Consider the following 19816-nt stretch of genomic DNA (forward strand, 5'->3'; position numbering starts at 1 on the left):
TGCCTGAAGCTCCAGATTACAGATATAATAAGACATGGGTCTGCTGACATCTGTCACCAATGCTTTAGAATCAGAACTGGAAGAGAGCAGGTGCCTATATGAAGCAAAAATATACCCAGCAGTTGAATAATAGAAAATTGCCAAAACCATAACTGTCTAAATATGCATGATCAAAAAACAAATGAACTGCACATGAACTTCAAGCAGAGCCTTTGAATATAACATGTCATTTCTTCTAATCAGTCCATAATATAATGGGCTAAGAGGGTGATTTTCAAAGGCAGAAATGTCAGGTAGGCACCTAACACCTACTGATTAAAATTTCTGACACTCTTATTTTCTTTTAAGGGAAACAATATGCAACACCAGGTTCTACCATTAGATATGCAGGGCTTATTGGTGAACTATGCTGTAATGTAGGAGAGTAAACAAGTTGTAAATGTCTGCCATAGATTTCCAAGTTGCATGATGTAACTGTGACTCTGTTCCCCCAACTGTAAATTGTGGATAATATTTCCCTCCCTCACAGAGGTGTCCGTGAAACCAGAAGGGTTGCACAGAGTTTGTATTTTCCACCAAACCCCTTTTGCAGATGGCTTTTAGTTACCAAGCCTGCTGGTGTATAAAAAGTAATAGAATACAGGAATCTCTTTTGTAGCCATGTTGACTCTCGTGCTTACAATAGTAAATCTTTATTCTTGTCACTAAGGGCTAGATCATGCCCAGAATAGGGGACAGTGCAGAGTAGGGTTGCCAACCCTCCAGGATTGGCCGGGAGTCTCCAGGAATTAAAGATGAATCTTTAATAAAAGATTGTCATGTGATTAAATCTCCAGGACTATGTCCAACTGAAATTGGCAACTCTAGTGCAGAGCTGCATGCCTCAGTAAGAGTTTGAGGAGGCACATAGCAGATAATAGCAGAAAACTTCCCTGAGCCTGCTATTACATCCTTTTCTTGGGTGCAGTCTGCTAGCTGCGTGTCCCCATTCTGCTTTGCAGGCTGGTTGGGAGGAAGGCCATGGTGCTGTCTCTGCTTTCCCCCCAGGAGCATGTTGTATGCCCCCAAGAGAATGGGAATTGAGGAGTCCCTGCACTCCCCCAGCACAGGGGCTGCAATTTTGCCTGGCCTTTAAACAGGTTGCAGATGAGGTAAGGCTTCTCATGCGCTCCCAATCACAGCATGTCCATGTAAGAACCGGATAGACTGCCAGCAGGTGCCAGTCACACAGGGATCTTGTCTATAGAATAAGAAGATGACATTTGAAAACAGTCATTTTCAAGTAGAACCATACTTTAGAAATAAAATGTAGGGCTCAAATTCTGCCCGCTCTCAGGCAAATACCCCACTTGGCTTCAAGGGGAGCTGCATATGGTCCTTGCAGACAGGGCCGGCTCCAGGGTTTTTTCCGCCCCAAGCAAAAAGAAAAAAAAAAAAAGCTGCAATTGCAATCTGCAGCTCTACCGCTGCCGCTTCAGTCTTCGGCAGCAATTCGGCAGCTGGTCCTTCGCTCCGAGACGGAGTGAGGGACCCGCTGCCCCTCACCATTGGCCACCCCAAGCAGCTGCTTGCTGGGCTGGTGCCTGGAGCCAGCCCTGATTGCAGAGGTGGGCTAGAAACATCTCCTTTACAGTCCCATAAATTTTCATTCAAATCTTCTAATGCTCTTAACTGAATCCAAAGCAGCTACAATCCTTATACACCTCTTTCTGTGGCGCTCACAAGGCCTGGTTATGATCCAGTGCCCACTGAAGTAATTGAAAGATTCCCAGTGACCTCAGTGGGCCTGGATCTGGACTCCTACTGAGTAGCATCATATTATTCACAGGATTACCTCAGAATCTCTTGCTCTGCTTTTAGTCAGTCCTCACTCAAACTGAGGCAAATCTCAAGTTAATTAAAACTAATTAATTAAAACTCAGTAAAAACTGAGTTCAGGATTTGGCTCAGACTGTGTTTTAATATTTTGTTTCACAGCACTTGGATGACAACAGGCACTAATTTAGTAAAATTTAATTAAATACATTGGAATTATAGTCTATATTTAAGGAACTATACGAGCGAAAATTCATAAGATCATATTCTGCCCTCATTTGCCCAGGTGCAACCTTGTTGACTCCATTGAAGTTGCAGTGTTGTGAGAGGAGAGTCTGATCCATAATCCCCGTTTAAGGGCTCAGTCCTGCTCTGCTTTACATAGGCACAGCTATTGAGGACAGTTGGGTTGCCTGAGTGTAACTGAGGGCAGAAAGTAGCTCTGGCTTTTTTACAAAAGAAGGATTTCTAAATGAATGGGCTGAGGATTTTCCTCAGGGACTCTCTGTCCTTCAGTCATCTTTGTTCTTTTTTTAAATGGTTTTTGAAACTTATAATAACAGTCTGAGTCCCATTGCATATCTTTCAGAGGGGCAGAATAAGCACCCAAATAATGTCTTCACTGGGACTTACTCCCTGACCATATAAGGAGAAAAAATGTATTTTCCCTGCAACCTACTTGGGTGTTTATTGTAGAATGCACCCTGAGTTAAAACCTTTCTACTGTACATATGTTTTAACATAGGAACATCTTGTCGTTCCAAAGGGGGAAAGTGCTGAGTAAGCAAAGAAGCACCTAGGGCAGACTATGTTCTTGATCCTACAAGCAACTCCTATTGTCTAGAAGATGGTCAGATTCTACTCTTGAGGGCATGAACATTGTTTCCATTCAAGGAAATGGGAATTGCACTCACATGCCTGATAGCAAATGCCCATCTGTCTTCTGTTCAGCACAGACAGAAGCTACCGCACACAGCTGGAGATTGACCATCCACAATATGAGTCAATGCAGGTTTGCAAATGGTTGAGGGCACAAAGAGTCTTAGCCCCCAACCTCAATCCTGAAGCAGGGTCTGATCTCAGTTGCAGTCCCTCAGCACAACTAAGCTACAGAACTGTTACTGGCTAAAGAGGGAAATAGGGGCAGGAAAGAGACATGGCTCCATTCCCCTGATGCTTTTGCTGATAGCAAAGTTGTATGCATGGCCACCCCTTCTCCCTCCCCCCCGCACACCTCGGTGCTCCTTGGGATAGATGCCTGCCAGAGTTCCCCCTGAGGTGATGTAGGTCCACACTATATCCAGCACAGACCAATATCAAGTGAGCATGGAATTTATAACCTACAGTGCAGTGCAACAGTACTATCCAATTAGACATGCAAATAAAAGGATTTGTCACAATGGGCTAGACACTCTACCCTGCTCCACTCGGACCCTGTGGAGAGCAGGGGCACAGTGGTTGTTCATTGGTTGTAGTTCCTTGATTCTCTGCAGTCTAGCTCCAGCCTAAGCATTGCAGGGTAGCAGCTCAAACTTACTGTAGTGGTGTGAGGTCCTTCACTGATGTTATACCTGTGGAGGATTTTTTGTAGCAGAACTCAACTTAGTCACACCCCTTCTTTGCCCCAAGCCAATCTTGTATATATCCTCCATCCCCTTGTGCCAGGATTGAGGGGTGCAATTGTAAAAGGGGACATCTCAACCATCTCTGCTAGGTTTCTGCCAGTGAAGAGCTCCCCTTTGGAGGGAGAGTCTCTGCTGGCTACTTCTGGCCAGTTTCTGTGCTTCTAAGTGGTCCAAAAGTAGACTTAACGGACCAATATCGTTATAAAGTAGCAAAAATGTTAGTGTATATTCTGAACAAGCCATTGTCAGCATTCCTAGAATACAAATAAAATAAGATTACACAATGACTAGTAATGTCTTATTACAGAAGTGATAATATAATTGAATACAAAAAGTAAAGATTTTAGTATGGGGGGAGAGTGGGTGATTTAGGGGAGTTGTGGATCATGAAAAGTTGCCCTGATAAACAAATGTACCCCTCAAAATTGGGCATGGAATGTAGAAAAGAATCCTTCTTTAAAACAGAGAGTTGCCTTTAACTAATAAAAGAAATCTAAAATTGTCCATTGTCATAGCTTTAACTTTAACATTGGTTGCTTTGGCAAGCTTTAAATACTAGCTGCACTATAAAACCTAAAAATGTCCTGGACTTGAAGTTGTTTACACAAAATGTGAGCAGATATAAAGTTACAGAGCTGGGGGCTGGAAGAGGTGGCTTTAAAACCATCCTCCATGTATTGACGTCACATGGAACCCAGCTGCCGGGATGATGCCAGACAGAACTGTTTTTCAGTTTGCGAAACTGAAGTTGTGAAGTTAATCAAAGAGAGTTGCAAGCGCTGCTCTAATTGAAAAATTATCTCTTTCCTGGTTTCTTGTTTTCTTTAAGGATCAGGATTCACAGAACTGGAACTCTTTATCCCAGCTAGCTATGCATTTCACTGCTTTCACTACTACACTGAAAAATGGACTGAAAAACGTCTGAAGGATTGTTTACTCCAATAAGGCAAGTTCTTTTCTTTTCTTTTTTTCTTTTAAAAATCACAGTGGTTTTTGAAGCATTGTGGCCTTATTTGTGAAATAGAAAATAAAGTTAACCATACACATTATTAAGGCTGTAAACAGTTTGACTAACGGATCTTGTAAACATCTGCCTCATTTTGATATTTGTATCTAGACCAATAATAGTTTTAAAGTGTGATGGTGGTTGTTTATTCTCAAGCAAAGGCTGTTCAGTGGTTCAGTCAGTGTTTCCAAACTATGGAATGATTTATTAACAAGACAGAGATGACAGCCCATTTTTGCACATTCAATCTTTTGTTTTTTAAATAGTAGAGTGAGACTCTGAGAGTTTCTTATAGGTTTAATATAAAGTTTATAAAATCTATGATGCCAGCCACTTCTTTAAAAAAATAGAAATAGACCCATCCCGAAGCCAGCACCTTATCTTACTGTTAATTAATCACTTGTAAAACAGAGGAAGATCAGTTTACCTGAATAGCTGTGCACATCCACTCTAGGTAATCTCTGCTGAAAAATAACACCTCCTCCTCTGATTTCACAGCAGATTATTTTTAGAAGTTGTCATACTCCAGCAGAGATTTAGTTCAAATTATTTTGCATTGTTTCATGTGAACATAGAGGGGAGGTAGAGAGAAGAAAGAGTAACATTAGAGACCAGGAACAGGATAAGACCTTTTTATTTGAGAGGAAAGAAGGGTACAGTGAAAGGAGAAATACAACTGATGTTGACAAAATTGATTATTTGTTTAAAGTTGATTGCTGTAATGAGCTTTTGACCTTGTCTAGGGAGTGTGGAAAGTGCCCATACAGCCAGATTTCAGACACTGTACTGCTCCACAAGGCAAACTAAAATCGTGGCTGTGTTGGGGTGGTAGGACTTCACATATGAAAGAAAAACGTATTTTAATAAAAAGGAAGTGGTGGCTTTTTACATTTGTTTGTTATGCTCAAGCCATGTGGAATACCTGTGGGAACAGCCCAGTGTTCTATCCAAACAGTGAGTATACCAGCAGTATTAGAGATTGGGATCTTATTCCTGGCTTCCATGGAGAAACAAGCAGAGAGAGAGACAAAGATAGGGATAGGAGTCAAAATCCTCTAAGGAATTTAGCTACTATAGCAACAGCATATGGTCACCCAGCCATCTGAGCAAACATCGGCAATCATGACCTTCACTATGGGTATGTCTACACTTACATTTTATAGTGCTCTAACTTGCTGTCTGAGGGCTTGTCTACATCAGAAAGTTGCAGCGCTGGTGAGGGAGTTACAGCGCTGCAACTTAGGAGGTGTACACATCTGCAGGGCACCACCAGCGCTGCAACTCCCTGTTTGCAGCGCTGGCCGTACTCCCGTTTTGTCTCGGGTGTAGAGGATCCAGCGCTGGTGATCCAGCGCTGGTAATCAAGTATAGACACTTACCAGCGCTTTTCTTGACCTCCGTGGAATAAGCAGGTATCCTAGCATACCTGAGGAAGCCTCTGGTAATCAAGCTGGTCTCCTTCCCCTGCTTGCTCTCGCGTTCCCCGAACCCCGAGCAAGCAGGTCTCCTTCCCTGAGGTTTGCCGGGTGGTTCCGGGAACGCGAGAGCAAACCGCGGCGAAGCTGGTCTCCTTTCCCGGTTTGCTCTCTCGTTCCCCGAACCCCGAGCAAGCAGGTCTCCTTCCCTGCGGTTTGCAGGGTGGTTCGGGGAACGCGAGAGCAAACCGGGAAAGGAGACCAGCTTCGCCGCGGTTTGCTCTCGCGTTCCCCGAACAAGCAGGTCTCCTTCCCTGCGGTTTGCAGGGTGGTTCGGGGAACGCGAGAGCAAACCGCGGCGAAGCTGGTCTCCTTTCCCGGTTTGCTCTCTCGTTCCTCGAACCCCCGAACAAGCAGGTCTCCTTCCCTGCGGTTTGCAGGGTGGTTCGGGGAACGCGAGAGCAAACCGCGGCGAAGCTGGTCTCCTTTCCCGGTTTGCTCTCTCGTTCCTCGAACCCCCGAGGAAGCAGGTCTCCTTCCCTGCGGTTTGCAGGGTGGTTCGGGGAACGCGAGAGCAAACCGGGAAAGGAGACCAGCTTCGCCGCGGTTTGCTCTCGCGTTCCCCGAACAAGCAGGTCTCCTTCCCTGCGGTTTGCAGGGTGGTTCGGGGAACGCGAGAGCAAACCGCGGCGAAGCTGGTCTCCTTTCCCGGTTTGCTCTCGCGTTCCCCGAACCCCCCTTGAAGCCGCCCAACAGCGCTGCAGTGTGGCCACATCTAACACCACTTGCAGCGCTGGTTGCTGTAAGTGTGGCCACTCTGCAGCGCTGGCCCTATACAGCTGTACTAATACAGCTGTAACAACCAGCGCTGCAAAATTTTAGATGTAGACATGGCCTCAGGGATGTGAAAAACCACTCCTCTGAGCGCAGCAAGTCTGAGCGCTTTAAAGCGCCAGTGTAGACCGGTTCTAAGCACTGGGTGAGCTCTCTCCCAGCGCTCGCGTGACCACACTCACACTTCAAAGCGCTGCTGCAGGAGTGTTCCTGTGAAAGTGCTTTTAATTTTCCAGTGTAGACATACCCTATGACTATTTGCATCTTAAGAGGAAATTTGAAGGGCGTAAGAAGTGATATGAACAGGAAAAGAAATCATAGATGAAAAAGAGAAGCACTTTTGAGGGAAGTTACTGTTACAAGTAAATAGCTGCAACCTCACTTTTTCCAGGACTTGATTGCATTTTGATGGTCTCCATTCTATTTTTATAAATGGAATCTTGTCTGAGGCAGATGTACATTTTGAAGATGGATGTAAGCAAGGGAGTGATACCTGATAAGTAATCACTCTAAAAGAACATCAAGAGTCTTTTGACATGCTAAGCTGCTTTGCAAATGTGTTCATGACAGGAGCACATTCAGTAAATATTAAGCTGCAATGTAGGCTTTCAGATTGGTTCCAGTAAGATTTACCATTTGCTTCTGATTGAATCACAGTTGTTATTCCTAATGTTGCACTGACAAAGGCTTGTGCAAACAGTAGGCAAAACGTGTCTCAATCTGTCTCTAGTTTATGCCTTCACACTGTTCTTTGCTACATGCATTTGAATCATTCCAGAGAAGTCAAATGAGTAAATAGATCATTTTGGTTAATTCCACTGAAGTTTCTTGAATAAGTTAAAAAAAAATCTGTTAAAAGAGTAAGTATAGCAAAAGAGTGAATTACAGCTGTACCTCCCTCCCTCCATAAAAATACAACCTTTGTAGTAGTGAAGTGAAAAAAATATTGATATGCCTGTAGATGTTCCATGGATAGGGTTTCAAATGCAACAGATCTTCAGTGCATGGAATTCTTATATAAGAATATATCAACATTTTCATCAACATTTACTGCAATCCCTGGTACTGAGCTAGAACCTTGGCCCTGGAGAGGGGCCAGCTCCATAGACTGACTGGCTTCAACATGAACCCACGAGCCTATCGGAAACAACAAACTAATAGCGGACTTATTTCATATTAAGAATGCTGAGTTGTCTTGGAGCAGTTCTGTTAGTGTCAGAGATCTTTATTTGTAAAGCTACCCTGAATGTTTCTAGGTAGATGAAAACAGAAGTGTTTTGCTGGATCTGAAGTCTGTTTTGGAAGTGGTTCAAGCCATAGGTGCTGACTTTTAGTTTTCCCCAGGAGTGCGTCATCCCCACTCTGCCCCGAGGCCCTGCCCCCACACCACCTTTTCCCCCAAGGCCCCACCCTTGCTCCACCTCTTCCTGCCCCCGCTCGAGCCCCTTGAGGCCCTGCTTCTGCTCCACCCGCTTCCTGAGTCAATCAGCTGTTTGTCAGAGCCCCAATTAGCTGATCGGGGGAGCACCAAATAGCTGATCGGCAGTGCCACTGAACAACTGTGGTTGGTGGGTGCTGAGCTCCCACTATCTTTTTCCTGTGGGTGCTCCTGCTCCGGAGCACCCAGGGAGTTGGCGCCTATGGCTCAGGCAGAGCTAAAGAAGGAAGAAAAAAGAAGAAGCTTTTGGCAGTCTCAGTGTTCCAATGACAGGTCTGAGTGGGAGCTTGAAAGAGCTGAGCTTAAATGCCGCATTGCACAGGTAAATAACTCTGTGGTATTACTGTGATCTTGAAAGGGAGCGACAGGGAGGTTCAGTGAAGGGAGTTCCTGCCCTCTTAGGCCCCAATCCAGCTTGCACTGAGTCAGAGGCATGACTGCCATTGGCTGTGGTGGCAGTTGAATCAGGCCTTAAGTGCTTGCCAGTTGAGATGTACTGTATCAGGACTTCATCTAATACACTGATGCAAGTAACCTGTTGGTCCTCAGCTGAGCTCACAGCTCACTTGTTAATGAAAGAAGCTGAATCTGAATTAGATGTCAACTTGTCAGTTGGCTGAAAAAAAAACAGACGGTAAGCAGTGATCATGTAGCAGCCACAGCTGAATCAATCTGCTTTGCCCAGTAAAGGGGTGAGGAGAGCTTTGTATGTGGCACAAAAAGGTAATTACAAAATTAGATGTAAACTAGTAATCACAAACATGTTCAATAAAGGGAGTAGTTTTTGTGACCTGACAAATAATATTGACACAGCCTCTGATCACTAAACAATGCAATCTGCAAGCTTATTGTGAATGGTTATGACTATCTGCGTTCACCAGATTAACACAACAAATTTAAGGAACTCACCCAACTGTGCATACAGTACATCATACCATATCAAGCTGGCAAACTCTTGCTCCCAAAAATGAATTAATGGTTGTTATTCTGACCTCATGTTTGTGTAAATCACCAGCAAATCTGCTGATTATTAGTGAGCCACTGGTGTAAAAATTGAATGAGTGAGAATCGGGTCTATAAAATCTATCACCATTGCTCTGCTGACAGCACTCGGCTTTTTTTTTTCTCCCCGATATTTTCTTCATCTCATCTGGTCACCCTGGTCAGAGTTGGGGTTAGGGCCCTGTTCTACTGTCTTCCAGACCCATGCCATGGGACTAATATATTTATTTAGATTTGTAAAACCAAAATACATTAAGCTTTTATATTGTGTCTGATGTATATGTATGTACATAAACGATTTATGGTTTCCCCCCATAACTGCATGTTTTCTTTTGTGTAATTAAAAGTATACATATAACACTAATGTTTTTAAATGTTCCAGTGTAAAGTCTCAATTGTTCTGAGCAAACTTCCTATCTTTAGATTTCTGGTTGTTTTGTGAACAGTTTAGATATAGCACACAGACAGCATTCTTGGCCATTCTGCCTAAAGGTCAGATCTTGGAAGGTTCCAAGGCCTTGAACTGCCATTCACTACAACGGGAATTGAGGGTGCTCAGGATCTTGCAAGAGGCTCTCAGTATCTTGCAGGATCAAGTGCTGTTATAGCACTTCTGCTTCATCTAAAGGAGAGCACATTTGAATATTACCCATTTGTAGGACTATTCCCTATGTGTATGCTATTAAAGTACAGCATGTAGAATGACAGACTAAATTTGTTATCAGATACCACTTTTTTGAGGGGAGAAAAGGGGTTGGAACTCCTTTTTCTGTTGTGTATTCCAGTTCGTCCATACTTCTATTGTAGTGTATATGTTTATCTTTATGATCCTGATACAGATAGCAAGCTTTGATACAATTGAAATTAATGGAATGTGCTGTCTGCTATATTCTTTTTCTGTTCGTTTGAAGCTAGAATCAAAGACAAGAAAGACTTATTCTGATAAAATCAATCCCAGCTTCCAGGAAACATTCAGAAAAAAAGAGGAGCAGAAACACCTTTTAGTTGATACTCATAGTGCAGCAATGGACCTGCATAAACAACTGGAGAATACGGAGAGGAACTGGACCAAAGAGAAGATGGAACTGTTGGAGAGATTTGACAGTGAAAGGAAGGAGTGGGAAAGTCAGTGGAAGGTCATGCAGAAGAAAATAGAAGAGGTACTTTGGATTTTTGAGTGTAAACAACACTGTAAAAATGAACATTTTTCTAAAGTCTTATCTGGTGGCCCAAGGCCACCTCATGGTTTTTCTCTCTGAACCATTTTCCATTTCCGTGTCTGCCACTGTTTAATGGTTGATGGCAGGATTCAAGGTCTGAGCTGTGGGAGTATTTGAGATATTGTTAATTTTATAACCATAGATAGAGAGTCAAAACTTGAGATGTCACTTTGAAGCATTGGTCTTAGGTCAAATTTGCTGGCAGCATTTACCATAGCCAGAGATTCTGGGCACAGTGTGCATCATACATGCATTTTAAAAAGTAGCAGACATGTCTGTATGGGGCTTAGGTCATTGGCTCTCAACCTTTCCTGACTGCTGTATCCCTTGCAGGAGTCTGAATTGTCTTGTGTACCCCAAGTTGCACCTCACTTAAAAACAACTTGCTTACTTTTTTCTATTTTTGTCGATTTTGTATCACAGCACACTATTACTGAAAAATTGCTTATGTTCTCATTTTATCATATAATTATAAAATAAATCAATTGGAATATAAATATTGTACTTACATTTCTGTGTACAGTATATAGAGCAGTATAAACAAGTCATTGTATGAAATTTGAGTTCGTACTGACTTCGCTAGTGCTTTTTATGTAGTCTGTTGTAAAAGTAGACAAATATCTAGATGAATGGATGTACCCCTTGGAAGACCTCTGCGTGCTTCCATGGGTATGCACGCCCCTTGTTGAGAACCACTGGCTTACGTGAATGCATGTTTATCAACAAAATTCTAATACAGGCATTATAAAATATACCTCTCTGGCTGGGATAAATTATGCACTACTTTATTCATTGACATCAAAGGGAATTCCATGAATCAAAGAATGAGTTGCTCAGGAAATGAGAAATTTATTCCTGCAAGGACCTGCTATATTTACTGACGACATTTATTAGAAAAAAGGATTACAGTAAACAGAGGCTAGACACAAAGAATATTTACACTTTAGCGATCATTTACTTTCTATCAATTCTAATTCACTTCCTTTCAAGAATAGCATAAGTAATTTATTTATTATTCTTTTACACCAAAGTTGTCATCTGAACAAAACCCTCTGCCACTTGCTAATGCACAATTTTATTCTAATATACACATGAAAATATTCTTGCTTGCTTTCTGCAACCACTAGGAATGTAAGGAAGAGATTGTTCGCATGAAAGGAAAATAATAAAATGGAAAAGGAAAATGGAGCCAAATGACTCACAGACATATGCAGCTCTCAGGCTCCAATGTACCTCTGTGATGTCTGCCTTCTATGTTTCAGCTGTGATTTCTATTGGATTTGAATATGATATTCTTCTCTACTTCGTGCCTTAAATGTGGTGATGTTGCTGTGATTTGTTAACTAGTTGCCTTGTTTTGCCACAGAAGTGACTACATTTCAGTGGTTAGTAACATGAGCCCTATATGTATATATATGCTGTTTGGGGCAGGAATCAGATTTCCTTTCTGTCATTTCCAGCATCTAGATCAATGGAGCCCCAGCCTGACTGGGACCTTTATATGCTACTGTAATATAAATAATAATTTATTATTACAGTTGATAATCATCTGCTATTTTGTTAGTTGGCTCTATGGTATTGGAGATGATGGGCCTAATTCTCAATTACACTAAGGCCCTTTGACACAGCTCTTGCAGCGTAAAGGGACTTCAAAGTGAATGTAATTGTAATTTACACATACTGTAATGCCTTTTTATGCTGCCAGAGCAGTGTAAAGTAGCCTTAGTGGGAGAATCAGGCCTGATAGCTTTTGAGTGAGATGTAATGACCGCTTGTGGTCATTAACAAGTCCACCTCCCTTTTCAACTGAAAATAGGAATGTGTAAATCTCAGTGACCTAGCCAAATTCCCAATTCTAGTAATTGCATTCTACCTACCCATATTTGCTATGCAGTTTCAAGCAGATGCAGTATTTTTCTTTTCTGTCTGTCCTAAATTGTGTTACAGACTGTGCTGTGCACTGTTAAAGAGCAGGTGTGTTTCAGCTCAGAAACGGCTATATCCCTTGTCTACTCACATGGGTGTTGTGAGAATGAATTAATGTTGGTAAGGAGCTTTGGGATCTTTGCATGCAAGGGACTGTAAACGGAAGCCTTTGTATTATAATTCCCCAAATTAGAATATGCCAGGACACCTGAGTTAACAATGCCTTTGCTTTTAGTAGTGGAGGCAGAGGATCTCAGGACCTCATCCAAAAAGACACCAGCACATTGCCATCAGTATTGATTCATAGAGAGAGAGTTTCACTTGTTTAAGACCAGCAGAATGTGCTGGAGCACATTGGTGTTTCCTGGCAGTTTACCACCTAATTACTGACCCAGCTCAGAGGTGCTTAACTTGTGAGATCTTCTGGAACCCCATTCCATAGCTCTAAGCCATAGATTAAAATATAGCAAAGATTTGGGGAATTGTAACAAACCTTCTTCACACCTTGTGATAATAGAATGACCCATTGGCCATTCCACTTAGGACTCAGCATCTCTTAGCTAAAAATACATATCAAGTCTTTCAGCCCACAAGTGATTTTACTGAATGAATGCTTAGGAGCTTTGTAACACAGTTTAAAACAGATGATAAATATGGTCCTTTATCCTACAATCTCATAACTCTACTTTGATTAAATAGGGTGTTTTATTGCCTTTTCAGCTTTACCAGGAGGTAAAACTAAGGCGGGAGAGCAATATGAATGTCCGGGATAATAAGGCCATTCAAAGCAAGATGCTGCAGCTATCTGTATATTCCCCTACTTCAGAACAGAGTGACACAGCAGAACTGAACTGTCAACACAGCTTGGCAAATGACTGGATGGAAGAAAAGAATTTGCTCAGTAAATCAGAACAAGAATGTAAAGAAACTAGAACTCAGAGGAAAAACAGTGTTGTATTAAGGAACAGTCTGGCCTTTGACAATCAGGAGAAACATGAAGACCTCCTCAGCTTGGCAACTCCTAAGAAAGATACCAGTAGTTATGCTGGTGATCTCAGTGCAGTAAGTACGAGAGTAAGTCTTTCAGCAAATGTAGGGAACATGATGAAATCCTTCTCTCTCTACCCAGAGAATATGTCCTCTGAGTCTCAGGATGCAACAACTTCCCAGCCAGGGAATGTTTCCCCTTCCCCTTCTGTTTGTTACTGTTGAGTATATAAACTTTTGTTAAATATACTAGTGCCATGCTATTTACTTTGGTCCATAACTTGGAGACCTTTCTGTGCTACTCCCTTCTGCACAGGACTCTCCTGTGTAAATCATCATTGGGTGTAAAACAATTCTGGAGATTATTGTTCATGCTAAGGTAACATTATTTATATTTGTAAAGGCTCTTAAAGAACTGGCGAAAGTTAGTGAAGAGTTATGCAGCTATCAAGAGGAAATTCGAAAGAAGCCCAACCACAGAAGGTAAAAAGGCATCTGGCCTATTTATGTTAGGGGAAGAATGGCAACAATGGGCCTATTCCTGATCCCATTCGAGTTAAAGGGAAATTTGTGATTGAATTGGTCAGGAGCTGGATAGGGCCCAGTGCTCAGTTTCTCAGTGCTCAGTGTAAGGAATCCCAGTGAAAACCAAAATATGTTTCAAACTCATATTTTAGTTGCAAAAAATGCAGTGTGCTTCCAAAATATATAAACTGATATCTGTATTTACGTAGGGCTAGATTGTGCCTAGCCCTAACACAGTAGTGGAGTAGACAGGACGAAAGATTTTTGTTCCCACTCTGTGTCATGTTAGGGTTAACTAGATCTCAGCACTGGATGCTGGAGGGACTGCAGGGGATTTGCATCAGATACTCCCTACAGGGAGCAAGGGGGCAGGGAGTGACTTCCCTCCCTCTCCCCCCCACTTTGCGCGCGCACACACACACACACACACGCACACACACACACACTCACTCTAGAGGAGATGGCTGGCCACATCAGGGAGAAGTAAGCTGCATGCTGAAAAGAACAATAGCAAATGATTTTTCCTCTCCACCAACACCCCATCCACTGCAAACATAGTGCCCTTGGGTTCCTTATGGGGAAATACTGTTAGGGACCGTTCCTTACACAGGGATGTACATAAAATGCACAGAGGGCTAGATTGTGCCCTTGATGTGACAGGCTTGATGTGACAGGCAGGGGTTCGGTGGGGACACATAGCAGCCGAGTACCCAGAAGGTTTTTTGGCTGATTCTGGCAGAATTCCTCCTTGGGACTCCTGGGAAGCCCACACTTGTGTGGCAGCTACTCCACTCTTGGAGAGGATGCATTGTGTTTCCCTCTCTATGTTCAGCAAACTCTGATGAGCACAGACCTGACCTCTCACCCTGTCATTTTCTAGGCAGCTAACACCTGTCACCTTGTAGATACATACGCATATTGTGCCAGGCTCTTGCTGAGAGGTTCAAGAGGTACAGAGGGGTTCCTTGGAGTCTTCCCCCAGCACATCTATGCATGGGCAGCCCACAGTCTTTTCCACAGTGTATGATTACTTTAACATCAATATCTGTGAAGGAAATGGTGTACACTTTGTGAATGTGTGCTGGAAAATGTGATTATTGCATGAACTATAAATGACACATTTGTGCTCTCACCATGAATATTAAGACATTTGCACAAGCCAATGACTACATGCAGAGGCTCTCCTCACCCAAATACTCATGTCAACTCCCACTGAACTCAGTACAAATTAGAGGGCCCGTCCTCCTTCCTACAGTAAAACCTGTTAGAGGGGACTTAGGTGGGGGGATGGAGGGGAGGAATACACTGCAAAATTCCCTTTGCTGAGGTTCCTTCAAACTCTTCCATCATAGGGTAGGCCTTCTTCCCTGTGTACATAGCAGTGGAATTGCCTCAAAATCTTTTCAAACATCCAATCTTAAAAACCTTCTTCTGATCACCTGTGTACTGGGAGTGGGAAGCTGTGCTGGGGTTAACCCTTTGTTCTGCTTAGAGGTCAGGCAGTGCCCTTGTGCTCTGTCACATACCTACGGGTTAAGCCTTCCCTTCCTTTTCCCCAGATGACTTCTTAGGACGAACATCCTCATCACTTGTCACTAAAAACGCCTCTTCTTTTATGTACAGAATGAAGTCACTTCCTTTTCTGGATGAATTTGAAGAAACCCAAAACACAGTTATTATGCCTGAGATGAACCGTGTGTCCTGCAATGAACCACAAACTTCTTCCCTCACCTTTGAAACAGAAGGACAAAATAACAGGAAGAACTTGATGAGTGCCAACAGGAGTTTGAAAGATTTGCCTTGTAGCTCTCTTACTGGTGATAGAGGAAGCGACTTCATGCCCTGGCCAAAAAAAGAAGCCCCCCCAGTTCCTCCACGGAGCACTTCTCGACATCTGACAAGCTCACTTTCTGCAGCTGTACATGTCTCTGAAGTACCCATAAAAGATTCAGGCAGCAGAAGCAACTGTAAGGTTCAGGAGGGTAGGAATGGAAGGAAATGTATTAATCCTTCTCTTGCAAAACAGAGTGAAGCTCCAGTGGCACATGTAAATGAAGGGAAGTCTATGAAAGATGGTGCAGTGGTAACTGCTTCAGTACCTATAGCCAAAAAAGAGAGAGTCTCTGAGTGCAATGTAGCGGCAGGTTTTTGTCACAACACATGGTCATGTGATGTGGGCAAGCTTGGAAAAGGTACTCAGAATGGATCTTCCCCATTGTCTGCCCAGAAAAGCTGTTCAGATGGAAATATGGTGCAAACAGAGAATGTGCACAGGAGACATTGCCCTAAATCTCCTAATGTTCTACATTATAATAATGACTTCTGTGACCCTGCAATGCTGCCAAAGGCCCAAAGAAATGAAACATTGGCAGCAAAGATTGATGAATTTAACAGGACTGTATTTCATACAGATAAATGCAACAAATCTTTGCAAGAAAATCAGAAGCTTCAAACACCAACTGGAGATCATAAACACTGTGGCCCAGGCTGTGACTGTATGGTTAACAGAACAGAAACTGTAAATGCATCTTTTGTTTCAAATCCCAGACTCTCTGCAGCAAAGAAACAGGATCCCTGCAATCCAACCAAAACTGCCAGAACAACAGGGCAACAAAAGCAAATAAATGGACTTCCAAGCACCAGTGGCTACCGGCATATGCTTCACGAGCATGATTGGAGACCAATTAATTTATCTGGTCGCCCACGTTCAGCTGACTCAAGATCAAACTATGGAGTTGTTGAAAAACTTTTGAAAAACTATGAAAAATCAACAGTGACTTCTTTGTATAATTCTAAATGCTGCAAAGATAAGTGGACACAGTCAGATTCTGAGTTCACAGATGGGAGTTGTGAGACATTGAGTCAGTATTTCGAAATGCTCCAGGTAGAGCAAGGAAAGCAAGAGTTTCAGAGGAACTCAGCCAGGTGTGTTGGGAAGCAAGTCAAACAAGGCAAAGAGAGACAGAAGTTACCAGAGGTAAGATTTATACCCAACTTCAGAAACAAGCCACTTAAATGGGACAAGACTGGGAAAGACACTTAAGGAAATCGAGGCTCAGGTGATCTTCAGTGGAATTCTGCCGGTTCCTAGACAAGGGCAACAAAGATGTAATAAGATTATGGCGGTCAACAGATGGCTCAGGCAGTGGTGCTATAAGGAGGGCTTTGGGATGTACGGCCATTGGGAAGCATTTACGGACAGAAGACTGTTCTCTCAGGATGGACTTCACCTGAGTAAGGAGGGAAATAGACTTCTAGGATGGAGGCTCGCCGAACTGATTAAGAGAGCTTTAAACTAGGAATTTGGGGGAGATGGTTGGGAGGTGTCCAGGAGATCTCCACGCCGGAATTTAACCTTGAGAGGGAAGTAAACAAAGTAAGAGGGGTTACAGCCGTGGACAGAAAAATTGACACAAGGAGGAAGGGTAGTGTAGACTAACAGGTGATGCTGGTGGTAGAATGTCTCTGCCTAACAGGGTAAAGAATGTCAGTGAAGCCAAACGGCAAAAATTAAGATGTCTGTACACTAATGTGAGGAGCCTAGGGAACAAAATGGAGGAACTAGAGCTACTGGTGCAGGAAGTGAAACCGGATATTATAGGGATAACAGAAACATGATGGAATAGTGGTCATGACTGGAGTACAGGTATTGAAGGCTATGTGCTGTTTAGGAAAGACAGAAATAAAGGCAAAGGTGGTGGAGTAGCTTTGTACGTCAATGAGGAGATTAACTGTAAAGAAATAAGAAGTGATGGAATGGACAAGACAGAGTCTGTCTGGGCAAAAATCACACTGGGAAAGAGAGCTACCAGAGCCTCCCCTGAGATAGTGCTTGGGGTGTGCTACAGACCGCCGGGATCTGATTTGTATATGGATAGAGACCTCTTCAATGTTTTTAATGAAGTAAACGCTAATGGGAAATGTGTGATCATGGGAGACTTTAACTTCCCAGATATAGACTGGAGGATAAGTGCTAGCAAGAATAATAGGGCTCAGATTTTTCTGGATGTGATAGCAGATGGATTTCTTCACCAAGTAGTTGAAGAACCAACAAGAGAGGATGCCATTTTAGATTTGGTTTTGGTGAGTAGTGAGGACCTCATAGAAGAAATGGTTGTAGGGGACAACCTTGGTTCGAGTGATCATGAGCTAATTCAGTTCAAACTAGATGGAAGGATAAACAAAAATAGATCTGGGACTAGGGTTTTTGACATCTCAAGGGCTAACTTCAAAGAATTAAGGAAATTAGTTAGGGAAGTGGACTGAACTGAAGAACTTGTGGATCTAAATGCGGAGGAGGCCTGGAATTACTTTAAGTCGCAGCTACAGAAACTATCAGAAGCCTGCATCCCAAGAAAGGGGAAAAAAACCATAGGCAGGAGTTGTAGACCAAGCTGGATGAGCAAGCATCTCAGAGAGGTGATTAAGAAAAAGCAGAAAGCCTACAAGGAGTGGAAGAAGGGTGGGATTAGCAAGGAAAGCTACCTTAGTGAGGTCAGAACATGTAGGGATAAAGTGAGAAAGACTAAAAGCCAAGTAGAGTTGGACCTTGCAAAGGGAATTAAAACCAATAGTAAAAGGTTCTATAGCGATATAAATAAGAAGAAAACAAAGAAAGAAGAAGTGGGACCGCTAAACACTGAGGATGGAAAGGAGGTTAAGGATAACCTAGGCATGGCCCAATATCTAAATAAGTACTTTGCCTCAGTCTTTAATAAGGCTAATAAGGAGCTTAGGGATAATGGAAGGATGACAAATGGGAATGAGGATATGGAGGTGGATATTACCACATCTGAGGTAGAAGCCAAACTTGAACAGCTTAATGGGACAAAATTGGAGGGCCCAGACGATCTTCATCCAAGAATATTAAAGGAAGTGGCGCATGAAATTGCAAGCCCATTAGCGAGAATTTTTAATGAATCGGTAAACTCAGGGGTTCTACCGTATGACTGGAGAATTGCTAATGTAGTTCCTATCTTTAAGAAAGGTAAAAAAAGTGATCCGAGTAACTATAGGCCTGTTAGTTTGACATCTGTAGTATGTAAGGTCTTGGAAAAAATTTTGAAGGAGAAAGTAGTTAAGGACATTGAGGTCAATGGTAATTGGGACAAATTACAACATGGTTTTACTCAGGGTAGATCATGCCAAACCAACCTGATCTCCTTCTTTGAGAAGGTGACAGATTATTTAGACAAAGGAAATGCAGTAGACCTAATTTACCTCGATTTCAGTAAGGCATTTGACACGGTTCCACATGGGGAATTATTAGTTAAATTGGAAAAGATTTGGATCAATATGAAAATTGAAAGGTGGATAAGGAACTGGTTAAAGGGGAGACTACAACGGGTCGTACTGAAGGGTGAACTGTCAGGCTGGAAGGAGCTTACTAGTGGAGTTCCTCAAGGATCGGTTTTGGGACCAATCTTATTTAACCTTTTTATTACTGACCTTGGCACAAAAAGCGGGAATGTGCTAATAAAGTTTGCAGATGACACAAAGCTGGGGGGTATTGCTAACACAGAGAAGGACCGGGATATCATACAGGAAGATCTGGATGACCTTGTAAACTGGAGTAATAGTAATAGGATGAAATTTAATAGTGAAAAGTGCAAGGTCATGCACTTATGGATTAATAATAAGAATTTTAGATATACATTGGGGAAGCATCAGTTGGAAGCAACAGAGGAGGGGAAGGACCTTGGAGTATTGGTTGATCGCAGGATGACTATGAGCCGCCAATGTGATATGGCCGTTAAAAAAGCTAATGCGGTTTTAGGATGCATCAGGCGAGGTATTTCCAGCAAAGATAAGGAGGTGTTAGTACCGTTATATAAGACACTGGTGAGACCTCACCTGGAATACTGTGTGCAGTTCTGGTCTCCCATGTTTAAGAAGGATGAATTCAAACTGGAACAGGTTCAGAGACGGGCTACTAGGATGATCCGAGGAATGGAAAACCCGTCATATGAAAGGAGACTCAAAGAGCTTGGCTTGTTTAGCCTAGCCAAAAGAAGGCTGAGGGG

The 19816-nt window shown here is 42.7% G+C and overlaps 1 protein-coding gene across 3 annotated transcripts in view; it reads left to right on the forward strand.

The window, feature by feature from the left end:
• The window catches only part of LOC127049126 (protein SOGA3-like), a 74940-nt gene that overhangs the window by 48087 nt on the left and 7037 nt on the right, over window positions 1-19816 (forward strand). Inside the window, exons 2-6 of one of the 3 annotated variants that reach the window (XM_050949550.1) lie at window positions 4270-4390; window positions 10051-10295; window positions 13002-13343; window positions 13672-13751; window positions 15417-16770. In XM_050949550.1, the coding sequence (XP_050805507.1) occupies window positions 10161-10295; window positions 13002-13343; window positions 13672-13751; window positions 15417-16770 (1911 nt within the window). In that variant the 5' untranslated portion in view covers window positions 4270-4390; window positions 10051-10160. Of the gene's footprint in view, window positions 1-4269; window positions 4391-10050; window positions 10296-13001; window positions 13344-13671; window positions 13752-15416; window positions 16771-19816 lie in introns of those variants that run through there. The other 2 variants (XM_050949548.1, XM_050949549.1) reach the window with 2 other exon arrangements.

Source organism: Gopherus flavomarginatus, chromosome 4 (assembly GCF_025201925.1).
Source record: "Gopherus flavomarginatus isolate rGopFla2 chromosome 4, rGopFla2.mat.asm, whole genome shotgun sequence".
Taxonomy (NCBI): domain Eukaryota; kingdom Metazoa; phylum Chordata; order Testudines; family Testudinidae; genus Gopherus; species Gopherus flavomarginatus.